This window comes from Suillus discolor (genome assembly GCF_016758755.1).
Source record: "Suillus discolor strain FC423 chromosome Unknown F5147scaffold_98, whole genome shotgun sequence".
Taxonomy (NCBI): Eukaryota; Fungi; Basidiomycota; class Agaricomycetes; order Boletales; family Suillaceae; genus Suillus; species Suillus discolor.
The window spans coordinates 53576-66260 of NW_024541345.1; the positions used below are offsets into that span (position 1 = coordinate 53576).

At 49.0% G+C, this 12685-nt stretch overlaps 6 protein-coding genes across 6 annotated transcripts; 2 read left to right on the top strand and 4 right to left on the bottom strand.

Annotated features, from left to right (window-relative positions):
* Positions 1-23: 23 nt before the first annotated feature.
* On the top strand, positions 24-881 carry F5147DRAFT_723915 (uncharacterized protein; the record flags this gene model as incomplete). The annotated part of the gene is made up of 3 exons (XM_041439006.1): positions 24-429; positions 482-584; positions 635-881. Coding segments are annotated over exons 1-3 (252 nt in total), but the record flags the coding sequence as incomplete, so codon positions are not given.
* Positions 882-3001: 2120 nt separating this feature from the next.
* On the top strand, positions 3002-4222 carry F5147DRAFT_840844 (uncharacterized protein; the record flags this gene model as incomplete). Its single annotated transcript, XM_041444325.1, has 7 exons — positions 3002-3076; positions 3127-3198; positions 3250-3274; positions 3317-3467; positions 3516-3606; positions 3656-3724; positions 3786-4222. 7 exons carry the CDS (start codon positions 3002-3004, stop codon positions 3807-3809), a joined length of 507 nt encoding a protein of 168 aa, XP_041286447.1. The 3' UTR covers positions 3810-4222.
* Positions 3999-8685, bottom strand: F5147DRAFT_823212 (uncharacterized protein; the record flags this gene model as incomplete). Its single annotated transcript, XM_041443763.1, has 8 exons — positions 3999-4133; positions 4156-4416; positions 4470-4595; positions 4654-4707; positions 4769-6305; positions 6354-7007; positions 7061-8451; positions 8509-8685. Coding segments are annotated over 8 exons (4335 nt in total), but the record flags the coding sequence as incomplete, so codon positions are not given.
* Positions 8686-9264: 579 nt separating this feature from the next.
* Positions 9265-9979, bottom strand: F5147DRAFT_657975 (uncharacterized protein; the record flags this gene model as incomplete). Its single annotated transcript, XM_041434360.1, has 4 exons — positions 9265-9327; positions 9384-9549; positions 9597-9621; positions 9880-9979. 4 exons carry the CDS (start codon positions 9977-9979, stop codon positions 9265-9267), a joined length of 354 nt encoding a protein of 117 aa, XP_041286449.1.
* Positions 9980-10920: 941 nt separating this feature from the next.
* On the bottom strand, positions 10921-11307 carry F5147DRAFT_780074 (uncharacterized protein; the record flags this gene model as incomplete). Its single annotated transcript, XM_041442403.1, has 2 exons — positions 10921-11022; positions 11080-11307. The coding sequence occupies 2 exons, from the start codon at positions 11305-11307 to the stop codon at positions 10921-10923; spliced, it is 330 nt and encodes a 109-aa protein (XP_041286450.1).
* Positions 11308-11730: 423 nt separating this feature from the next.
* On the bottom strand, positions 11731-12548 carry F5147DRAFT_840847 (uncharacterized protein; the record flags this gene model as incomplete). Its single annotated transcript, XM_041444326.1, has 2 exons — positions 12096-12548; positions 11731-12042 (listed from the first exon to the last, which is right to left on the bottom strand). Exons 1-2 carry the CDS (start codon positions 12156-12158, stop codon positions 11731-11733), a joined length of 375 nt encoding a protein of 124 aa, XP_041286451.1. The 5' UTR covers positions 12159-12548.
* Between the last annotated feature and the right edge of the window lie 137 nt (positions 12549-12685).

Here is a 12685-nt window from a genome sequence, read left to right on the forward strand (position 1 = left end):
CTGCCTATCGCATCGCTGAATACGGCAGGAACTCGCGAAACTTGTGGACTATTGTTTGGAAAAGGCAGGAAATAAATTTACTGTTACGACATTCTTGATTCCGAGGTAGCATTCGACGAGCGATGCTTGCACTATGGACGAGGAAGAGCTCGTCCTGCAATTCACGGAAGAACGATCTTTGATTACCTTTGGATGGGTATGTTTCCTCCGGTTGGTCTGTGTATCTGCATCTAGCGATTTTCGTTGGATTCACACGCACCCTTCGCAAGTTCGCAATCCTGCGGGTCCTTAAATTTAGCACAGAACCTCTTGCTTACTGGTCCTTTGCGAAGGCTTTATGTCGTCGGTTGGCCTGCATACACATTCTGGATTCCAGTGTATGCTTCCGGAGTCTTTTGCCTTTGTTTGCGCACCAAAGTTCACTCCCAAGTGCGTACCACATTGCTCATACCACTCGTGTCTTAATTCTTTTCACATCTAGCTTTGAAATTTTCTGCCTCACCGACCCCTCAGGCTCGCAAACAACTTTGGACTGCAATGTTAAGGAAGCCTTCCGCCCGCACCCAGAGGTGCCGATCTACACCGTGTGTAGCTTCTGGATTGGTTTGTCCGCAGCTATTGATCAGTTGTTTAGGACGCAGACAAGGGGCAGGTGCAAATGAAAGACATCCCGCTGGAGATCGTGGATCTGCGATGATGCAGGGCTCAACGTTTTCCTGACTTTGATCTATAATTCACAAACGCAGCATTTCTGACGCTTGGCATCTGTACAATCCGCATCCATTACCCCCTACATGCACACGCCTTCGTATCGGATATAGCGCCTGTAAGATGACAGTGGTATCATCCATGTAATGGACAGGCATGTCTACATTAAGCATGCATGAGACTCTGTCGATGTCTTCTGCGCCCAAGGCGTGTCTTAGCAAGCGCAGCATTGCCTTGTGGACGTCTTCTTTCACGACGTCACCTACTGTTCCCACCCATTTCTGAATGAGAGATGTTACGGATTCAACATGATCTGGGTCATCCATGTAAAGGTCAACCAGTCCGTTGGAACACCATCTACCGGACTTTTGCACGCACGGTGCATCCACAGGACTGACATAGTACTAAGGGACCGTTTGGACACGTTTCACAAGTGGGTTGGTGCGGTGATATTGTGAAGTCTTGGGATAGCGTCGGTGCCCGAGGAAGTGCAGGCTGAACAACTTAGCTGTAGGTTTTACCCGTCGTCTGAAAAATAAGTGATGTATTAACAATTCTCCAGCTCTTGTGCTACGCGTTCTCTATCGTCTGCGATCGCTATCAGAACAAACTCCGTTTGACACTGCAACCTTTTCCTATGCACTCCCGCTCCTTGCACAGGTGTTACTGAAGGGTGGTGTAGACGCCGGCCAAGATGATGGCGATAAAGCATTCGAGCAAATAACTCTCGTGCTCAACATCATTAAGCTTCGCTGCAGCGAATGTATGTCTTCGGTGCAAGAGTTGGTGCGTTTCTAATATTCTTGCAGTTTCGGATGCAGCATTTCCCCGAACAGCAACCGCGGAGCATGTCCTCTGCGCCATAAGGCATCAGCCACGACTTAGCAAGGAAGCATTATCTGTTCTCATTGACCTCGGAGAGGCTGCGCAGTCGAATGCGACCCGCGATGAGGTCGGTGTGCTCATTGATGGTACACTATTGCAAGAGGTCTACTTCAGGAACGCATGTCTACAAGCCATCCAGGTCAGCATCGTTTTCTTGCAGTTTGCATTACTTGTGTTCATCGTTTTCGTAGCCATTCGATTTGACCGATCTCGATTGGTCTCCGCAACTTTGAATAGCCTGCCATGACGATGACGAGCAGAATGCCCGTCTCGCTAATTACGCGTGGGAGGATAATGGCTTGGATGTGCCAGAAGACTTCCTTGACAAGCTCATGAGCTATCTCGGTATGTAATTCGTGTTTCTATACTTAAATTCTAATGTGTCTACTAGAGCACAACAATGCGTACGTTCGAACCAGCACGGCATTGGCCATTGCGGAGGCTGTAATTTATTGGCCTCAAAAGGGTGCACTGACCGTAGCTGCTCTACAAGACTTCTAACGGGAAACGGTATGATTCTTCATCTTTCTTTACGCGCTCGGCTCTAATCAGTTTGAAGGCTAAAATTCTTGCACCCGAGTTCGACCAATACGTTAGTGCCATATTAAACTTTCCGATTATGATCCTCACTTGATGCCCAGGGCATGGTTATTGCTTCTAGCCTCGATCGCTCCGATCCATGGGCTACCCAAGCGGCAGCGGCCCTTGCATTTGAGCACTTGGCTCCGTCATTCACGGAGGACCAGGTTGAACCGTTCTTCGTATTCTTGATCAAGGACGAAGCATTAGGTGGCAGGTCATCGGACGTGCGCCGCAGCATGCTTCGAGCTGGAACTGCTGTGATCGATATCCATGGCTCCAAGCGGCTTGCAGGGCTACTCTCGACTTTTGAAGAACATCTAGGTGGCTCGAGTGCTGCGAATGAAACTGGGGATCAAATCAAGGAAGCCGTTCTCATTCTGTTTGGACGAGTTGCGGGGCATCTAGATGCCTCGGATACACGCATTCCCAGCATTGTCGACCAACTGGTCGAAGCACTCAAGACTCCGAGGATAAGAAGTGTTTTGAGACGCGTCAAGGCGTAATGTTTGCATTCGAAACTTTGTCGAATATGCTTGATCGACTATTCGAGCCCTACGTCACATCCATCCTCCACATTATGTTGACTCAAATTCGCTATACTAAACGCCTCGTTGCATCTTGGATCTTTGATCGCGATGGGATAGAGAATGCTGTATTTGCCATATACACTATCTACCGCGAATACGAACGCCTCATGCCAGATGCCCCCAAGCTCATGTAAACTTTCATCGATGCAGAGTCTGACGTGACGTGCAAGCGTAACCCATTTGCGTTCCTTGCCCATTACACGACTGCATACCCATATTTCTATGAGAATTTTGAAAACATGTCATCGCAGGATGACCCAGCAGCGCTGAATGCACTCAAGTACATGCTTTTGTGCAAGGCCATGTTGAATACGGTGCGTTGTCACTGATCTTGACTCGTCAGTCATTTTGATGTGCGTTCCAGCCCGAAGATCTAACATCACTTCTCTCTATCAAGCTTGCGGTGAAATATGCTCAGCTCCACGAGATCGAGAGCGTGCGTGCCATAGCGCTCGTGCATCAGAATCAGCACTTGTTATATTTCTAGAAGGCCCTTCGGGATTACAAACGTGGTAATTTACACAACTTGTTGTTGACTTGTTATTGCTACACAGAACTCTCGTCCGACCCTACTATTGGCTTACATCTTGCAGCGCTTTACGACGCCCTTCTCCAGTTGCTGCGTATCATTGAGCCGTACTCGACGGTAGAGATTGACTACGTTGCCAAGCAGGTCGGGCAAGGACGGCAGGACGCTGAGGCCAAGTGCGTATTAAATTGTCACTGTGAAAAGTTGCTCATATTGTGTTTTAGGCTATCTCAGATGATCTTGGACAAGGCGTTCCACGGCGTGCTGGATCAGGGACAAGGATGCCTGATCGTATTCGATGAGCTAGAAGCTGGCGTGTGTCCTCTCTTCTCACTCACCTCATTCATGCTCATCCTTTTTTCAGAACGCGTACGGTGCAGCATTTGGGACCCTGGAACAAGTTAGCAAGGTCGTAGACTCATTGTATGCCAAAGTACGTCTGTGATTGTTCCTGGCCGCTAGTCTATGCTTACGAATATCATTCGCACTGTCAGGATTGCATAAATGTAGTTGTTTAAATTTTCTCCTTCCTACGCGCGAAATTCAACATGATATGTATAATTAAGAGGAAGGAACGGCCGCACTATCAATGGTATTGAATGGAAGAATGACTAGATACAAGCTAGATAGCATCTAGATGGTCAAAAATTAAAGCAAGCGTGCGAAGTTGGCATAAGGAGCAAGACATGATAAGATGGAGCCTGCGTTTACGTTGCAGGAACGATCAAGAAAGAGGGAGAGAAGGTGCACAAGCGAATGATGGCTAGAGCTGGGCTTGCATGCACAGGAACCATCTTATTATTTTCGTGTCCAACTTGGCTTTCTCCCGCTCTTGGTATGAGCTACCTGGCTATCAGTACTTACTGAAGCGAGATGAGCCTGCATTGCATGCTTTTCGTAATCTGAAAAACCGCAAGGACACAGAAATTTGAGGTCTCTTGCGCGGTGAATGAAAATTTCGTGCCTTTGCCCTGCAACAGGAGCCTTGAAACTGCGTATATGCCAGCTGTTGATGCCTTCTTGACGTTTTTTGTCTTGAAAATGAGTAGCTATATCGGAATCAGAGCCGGAGAGGTGGACATCGCACTGAGGGCAGTATACTTTGCTAATGTCTTCTTGGAGAGCCTGACATTGTATCATTAGCTGAATGACATAGAATGAATGTAAGCACGCAATACCTCAGAATCGGCGCTGGCAGGTCTTTCTTCAGTGTGAAGTGACAAACTGTCAATGCCCAAGGGACCCCGATCATCTCCAAGTGCATTGGTCCTCAACCGCTTCAAAGGCCGTTCTTCCACCTCGTCCTGATGTCATGGTAAGACGGCATCAGCTCACGTTGGGATGTGGATGGAGACAACGCACTTCAGAATTGCTTGGTAGACTTCGGCGTTTAGCCAGTTGCTGGTTATGGGAAACCTATTAAATGATCGTGTATTAGCTAGGCAGTAGTACAATTGATCGCGGTAGCACAGAATACCTCATAATCAGCTGGTGGGCTATTGGCGTCAAGAGCTGCACTAGTAGTATTAACTAGGTCATCAGATTGGCCCAGACCATCGGCCGAGGCAGTAGTTAAATGGACGATGCCAGAGTTAGACTGTCGAGATAATTGGATGGCAGGCGCTGCAGTGCCTGATGGAAGGACTGCTCGGGAGATGGACGACACCATATGAGTCAGCTTGGCTAAAGCAGCCCGCATACTTTGAATCTCCTCAAGAAGATCATGGTTATGAGGGGGCACTGTCATATCGGGATTTGAGGCTGCGATGGGGCTACTTCTCCGAGTCCACAGGGATGAAAGTGTATTTTTAGAAGAGGATTGCTGGTGAGCATAAGACGCCTGGAGGGAGAGGGCAGCATCTTCGTTGGGGGTGTCTTCTTTGAATCCTAATAGCTCCTGCCAGAGATCGCAAAACCTCATCGTTCGGTGAGCCATAGTGCTTGTTAGCTGAGGATGATCTTGATGCGTTCTGGCGTACATCCGATCACCTGTATTTTGATTATGGCCAAGCTGAGAGTGTAACACGTCATCAGTTCTCGGAGTTAGGACATCTGAGATGTGGTAATGCTCTGCAATGCCAGGCAGGATGTGCCTCAGCGAGCTCATGTTAAGGCAGACCTTACCGGGAAGGTGTTTGCTAGTGAGCTGCTGAAGGATGCGAGAAAGTCGCTCAGACGTCCATCTCTGGCCCTTGCTAGATAAGAGATAACAGTGGTGATGAGGATCGATGGACTCCGCAGGAAGCACAAGATCAATAGCCCATGCGCCAATGGTGGCTACAGATGCCTGAAATCGCCTGAGTACAATTTCTAGAGGGCGAGCCATGAAATGAAGGGTGAGTTTGTCGTTGCCAGAGTTTCGAGATGATTTGCTGTAATCTCCTATACAGGCAAGTCGGCGAAAGAGGTACATAAGGTTGCGGCTGCGGAAACTTGTATCCACGATCTTGGTCCGAATCTCTTCTGCGCCCCGTTTCGGCATTCCCGGAATCTGATGGAATAAAAAATAGAAGTGTTCCTTGAACACTTCGATACTATCCAGATACTCTTCCCATGCTCCCTTGCGCGGCACTGGATGTCCATTGGAATCGATGCTAAAATACTTCTTCATGAGCTTTTCATCGCTCATTATAAGCTTCATCAAGACCCATGCTGCCTGCATTTCTGAAACCAACACACCGCGTCCAAGGACGCGTTCATGGGTATTGTCTGTAATTTCCTTTGGCGTCTTGAGAGGATGCAGATCAGCATCGCTTGCTCCAAATAGAAGATCTTGTTCAAGTATATGGACCATATCCCGATAGACACTGTGGTACATCCGCGTCATGGAGGTTACAGACAGCGACTTGCCATCAAACGTAAAGTCTGGCCCATCCAATACTGCAAACTGGAGTCTAGGTAGGGCTATGTGTCCTCGGCATATCGCATAGCATAGTCGAGAGTATCTTCGGATAGTGCAAAATGGCGTGCGCATACCAGGTTCTATCCACACTTTCATGGTCTTCATGAACGTTCTAGGAGTGAATAATTAGTTAGATAAGTCAGATTTCCAGCACACCTACTGGTAAGGATCTGGGGATTTCATGACCTCGGTTAAGATAGAGAAAAGTCCGACATAAACAATCTTGGACAAATGGCTGGAGATAAGGTGAGGCGACGCAAAATGACCCTGGGCGTTAACGCTGGTAGATATGACAAATGAATCAACAAAAGAGTGAAGAGGCCTTGGATTGTCGCTGGTGTGAGTAGTGAATACAGACAACAGGAGCAAATGATAAGCTTCCATGAGCTGTTCTTCAGGCGAGTCAGGATCGGCACAGGACTCTCTTAGTATCTTTGCACGCCGCTTCTGAATAGCATTCAGGAAGATGGGGTAAGGTGGGTGATCATCTGCGGCGCTCAGGCAAGTCAAATTTTCCGATCCGTCTTCATCAGGCCATGATATAGGCCCCCTCTCGCCTTCTTCGTCTTCGTCTTCATCTCCATCTCCATCTGCAAAGTCCATGTCATTCCAATCCAACCCTGGGATGATGATATCTTCTTCAATGCCCTCGCATTCTCCATGGCTCTCATAGTCAGAGCTGGCCTCGCTGCTTGTTCCTTCATCAGAATCAGTCTGAATGGACTTTATGCGTAAAATCATCATAATAAGGCGGTCACAATGGACTCCATAGCCTTCGACTGAGTGCCTTTCCTGTAGTATCTGGAATGGACGACTTGATTGAATATCAGTCAATTTTGGAGGCAAAACATTATTACAAAAACCTACTATCGAGTGCGCCAGCTGGTAAGCTCGTCCAAAAGAGCATGGTCAATCTCTGATGCAGAGGAAATCATGGAGAGGTATTTTGCTCCAATGCCCTTGATACGAGCTATGCAGTCGATATCCTGTTTGACAACTTTGGAGACAGAAAGATCTCGCAATGCGGCGAGAGAATATCCTTTTGTTGCTTCGGCCCAGCCAGTATTTGTCAAAAATGGCGAGTGTTCTGCAACATCCGAAGTGTCGGACAAGTCGCCTGTCACAAATGCACCATTGATGTAGCGGGCAGAAAGGGTAGAATAGAACTTCGCAAAAAGATGATCGGGGCCTACGTTCTGCAACATCATGTGAACGACGAAATACTGATTCTTGGAAAATAGGCGCTGAGCAAAAACAGGTTGATCTTGTTTAGAGATGCACGGCCCTAGTTCGTGGCGTGGATGAGTTTTCTTTCCATGATCCCCAACTGAATCAAATGTTCCAGCCACGTAGGGACAGTGACGGCATTGGAAACCTCGAACGGGCTCTAGTAGCCAAGGAAGAGGTGGAAGAACCCGCTTTGGCAAAACTATTGGACGCTGAGAATACTCTGCAGCACCAAGTTTTTGGCTTGCTGCTTTTATCGTGATTTCTAGAGTGGTTTTCTTCACGCTGTGCGATAGATGTTGCTTGTGATTATTGATTATATGGCCTACAAGTTGATCTGCCCATACACCGCACCGGCACCGTTCACAAACAAAGAGTTTAAGATCAGGCTGAAATTTTGTCATCAAGCGTAAGGCATCAAACTCCCGAACATCAATGAGGCGACAGAGTGGATCTTCACCATTGACCTGAGGTGCCGGAATTGCTGCTGACTCCAAGGGACTTGGTGGGCCATCCAAAAAGCTACCTGCAGTAGGGCACTGTAGCGGACCAGGTTGTGCAGGCTCAGCACCATTGCCTTCACCAAAATTATCACAATTTTGTAAACCAGAAGGCGTACCATGCCTGTAATCAGGATAGGCTGGTGCCTGCATTGGCGAGGGTGTCCGCATCACTGGTGTCGGCATTGGCAAGGGCGTCCGCATCACTGGTGTCTGCATCGGTGAGGGCATCGACATCACTGGCGTCTGAGTCGGTGAGGGAGTCAGCCTCGTAGGTGTCAGCGGCATTGGTGCAGGCGGCATTGGTGCAGGTGGCATTGGCGCAGGTGGCATTGGCGCAGGCGGCATTGGCGCAGGTGGCATTGGTGCAGGCGATGCGGGTACTGCAGGTGATGTGGGTAACGCGGGTGGTGCAGGTGGTGCAGGTGGTGCAGGTGATGCGGGTAGCGCAGGTGGTGCAGGATCTGGAGATATAACATCTTGCGCCATGGTCTGATCCATCTCGCCCTGAGGCACGTGTAAGGCAATATTCTGGGTACCAAAACTGTCAGATTGGTAGCTAGAATAGGCGGAATGACTTCAACATACTGCAGATGAGGCGGAGGCTCCAGAATACATATGTCCATAGTTCCTCTCTACATATTCTCCTAAGGAAAATGACGTCCATTCGTTGACAGTTGGACCATATATACTCTGCGGTGTATCACCAGAGACTGGACCAACAAGACATTTGTCGTGATGCCTTCGTATATAATCAAGGTGACCAGACACCGAGCACCCGCGATAGCGAAAGGGGCAGCAAAAACTGCCATTCAAGAACGCGCAAGGCCAATCTTTGGAACGCCTAAGCGAGAGTGCACATCTTTTAAAATGAGCGCTTTTGATGTTTCTCTTTGCCTTCGGATCATTTTCTGGGATCGTAAATGAAGTTTGACAGTGCGTGCATTGCCAATATTCTTGCATGACCTGCAAACAACTGAGGCAATTTCTAAAAGACTTGATTGCGACTTAAGTACCTTGAATCAGAATGAAAACTTGAAAGAAGTACTCGATTTTTGCGTCAATGATCACTGCAAGTCTGCTTCAAATTTTTACGTTCAAACTTGAGCTGCTGCGGCGATTGAAACTTCGGCTACTGAGATGTAGCCAGCATATGACGAGATATTCGGCAGCCTTGAATTGCAGCCAGTCTGTCCTAATACTGGCATGCAGCGCACCAAAGTTCCTTCGTGCATCTTGTCAGATTTCAGGCAGGAAAATGAGTCAATCAGCGCGTCCTTACGTCTCCGAACATCCGATATTCAATGTAGCCACCGGCTCAGAATTACATTTGAAGAGGATACCTCAAACAACGAGAGGGGTGTCATCAGGCTCTTGAACGCGCCGGGCAGGTATCCAGGAGATGCTCTTCACATCCGGAACAGGAAATGGCGTCAAAACATCAATTGGTATCGGCTTCTCACGTTCAGTTTTGCAGCTTCCAACTCCCGCTCTGCATTGGCAAGACCATCTGCACCGAGCGCCTCCCACCGAGCAGCAAGGCGAGCTTTTTCATGCTTTTCGAGCTTCTCTGCCAGAGTTGCAAAAGGTTTGCCAACGACGGTAATGTAAGGGCAGTCAATGATGTGCCTAACGGCTGTTGAGCAATGTCGAGATCATTATCTGCCATAACTTACTGGCGCAGGATGTCCCCGTTGCGAGCTAGTCCGCGTTCGCAGAGTCCTGTAATGATCAATGCCATCTAGGCCGGGGTACATGTCCCAACCATCCGCAGCACCGTACAGAAGATCACTTATAATGGCACCTGAAAAGGTGCCACCTTTAGCTGACTCCAATTTTCTGCGAAGCTAGGCAATATTAATAACTTCAATATTTGGTCGCAGCCTGGCGATGCCAATCTACCTGGTGCTCATCCCGGTTGATGGCCGATGACCATGGACATTTCTGTCATATCTATACCATCAGACGCGATCCGTTTGGAACTTGCGACAAGCTTCTCATCGAAGTTATCCAATTCTTCGGCAGAGACTGAACCAACGTAGACCGGTAATTCGACCATTGTCGCGCAAGTGTCTTCGCTAAAGTAGACGTACGACCAGCATCCAGTGTGATCTGCCGGTCAACAATTCCAGTCATCACATTCTCCTCAACCAGGCGCCTTAGGGACCAGCCAAAGTGAAGCTTTCGACGCGTTCCTCTCACTCTACGCAGGACCAGTTATACTATCTATCTGAGTTGTTAGGTATGGTCCCCTATCAACCAGATCTTCATGCGGAAGTCGCTTCCGCGCACCTAACCTAATTATAGCGTCAGCCGTCACAGTTGGCAGCGTTTCCTTCCTGTCGTGGATTGGCGGAGCATATCTGCGTATGAGCGGGACTGCAAGTGAGACTCATGGCAGTTATTATAAGAGCACCGCTGACTGATAGGTATATCAAGGATCCTCGTCGAGATCTGCTTCAAACGTTCGACGGCCAGCAACAAGCAACTGCTCTATATATCATCCTGAAACTGTATTGCGCTTAGGAATCCGCTGCACGCTTCTATTGTCATGAACTTGGATGAAATAGAATTGTTGACTTACCAACGATCTTCGCGCCTGCAAGACAACGACAACCCGCTCTAGGTCAAGCAAGAGCCCAATGGTATTTCAGCCCCTTGGACAAGGTCGCTTCGATATCAGGGGTATACATGGAGATATTGCCACGGATATAGCTTTTGGTCATCAATTCCTGCAGCACAGCTCCGCCGCCAGTACAGAATGAGCCACTGCGATGGTGCTGCGAAATGTTAACCACGGGATTCAGCCCGCTATCCAGTTTCTAGCGCTACGTTTGACGTACGAGGGAGGGTGTTGATTGAATACAGATTCAGCGAGGTGCTGTCTTAAGGTCAAGTTTTTGCGCTGCGACTGCGCCTTCCTTTATGCATAATAATATTCAGTGTCTGCATCACTTAGCGCAGAAGAGTCGGACCTTCTCACCAATTCGAGTTAGATGATTAGCTAATCAACCCATAAGAGAATACCGAACAGCACAAAGCCATAAACCAAGAGGTAGGGGATGGGATCTCCAAATCGCATGATGGAACGGGAAAGCCAAACTAAACAAGATATTAGCGCGCGATCCTATAGATGTGGAATTTTTGCGCAGCGCGTACCATAGCGGCCCCAAAGAACGCCACCCACTTGAGATCAACCAGAGTCCCCGAAGCAAGATGAAGGAAAGCAGCATAGCTCGCGTAAATGAGATTCGGCGGGTGCTCAATGTCCCCAGAAGCGTTTGATGCCCGATTATAAAGTATATTTGTTGCCAGGTTCATCATAGTCGGACCAGTTAAGCTGGGCAGGGCCGCCTGCCGCGCAAACAACGAATCACCCGTGAGCATGTCTATTGATATCCCACCGAACGTCAAGTGAAGGCTCACCTGAACTTGAAATGGACCTCTCAGCGCTATCTAGGGAGACGCTACCAGTTTGGTGGGCCGCGAGATTCAGGAAGATATCTTCAACGGATGCCCCAAGCACATCACAGGGCGCGGCGCAAAGAGCATCGCACTTCTGATCCAGCAGCTGGAGGACCTTCTCCAGCAACAGCAGGATCCATTGGCTTGAGGTGGTATGATGCCTGGCTCGGCGAGGAGAGTGGACATATAACGCTGGGGACCAACTTCGCGAATACGATCCAAAGTCTCGGAGAATACTTTTGGAAGGTCCTTCTCAGCCAAATCAAGGAGTTGAACACGACTTGGGACGCTGTATCCCTGCCCAAGGTTTGACTTGAGAGCAACGGGATTGCCCCCGGCTACCAGCTAGCCGGGCGCAGCCAAAATGGCTATGCTATCGGCCAACAGATCAGCTTCGTCCAAGAAATGAGTGGTGAACACGATGGTCCGGTCAAGGCGAACGGATGTCAAAGTCCTCCGCAACGCCCGGCGGGATAACGGATCAGGACTGCGAGGCGTAGCGGATCCTTTTGAGCAGCGGCGCGCACTATTCTGGCAGTATTCAGCACGTTCCGCAGAGGGTGTTCCATTACCATTGGCTCCATCAGCCCAGACTAAGGTTAGAGCGCCGCCAAATTGATCCGGTAAATTGCAGACCGAGATCGGAGAGCCGGGTCCCTGCTGCAAAGATGTGAGGCGGTGGGCTCAAATAATTTGGAACTACTCCTCACATTATTTGGCTGCGAAAGAAATATCTGCGCGATAGCGAGGAAGACTTTGTAACCGCTGCGCATGCTGCGCTCGGCGCAGAGACCTGAAAAGTCGTTTGAGGGGGCAGGTTCGAATATAGCGCGTATGAGGGCAGTATTTGACGCCTGAGATGGTTATCTCTGCCAGAGAAAAATGATTAGTTTGAAGGCGGAAATAAGGTAGACTTTATTATGCCAAGCAAGGTCAGCTTGGCTGCCTGGGCAAAAACCAGTACAATCGGGGCCTGGGTAGAGAATACGAAGCGCGATTTTTGCAGTGCGAGCTCCACCTATTTACACCGTTCGCCACCCGGCTACACCAAAGGCAGTTACTAAGTGAGGAGGGTAGAGCTGCGAGCACCATTCGCAACCTTGTACTATGCCCTGCCCTGGTTTGGCCCTGCCGCCGCATCAGTCTGCAAGGATAGTCGGAATTTGCCATGCGCATGCGGCAGAGCTTCCCACGGTCTTTCAGACTGGGTTTCTTGGCATGCAATAACCTAAGCGCAGGCAACATACTCCTCAATGGAACCGGCCAGATTTCGTTTCTGTGCGTTCTACCACTTCACTAT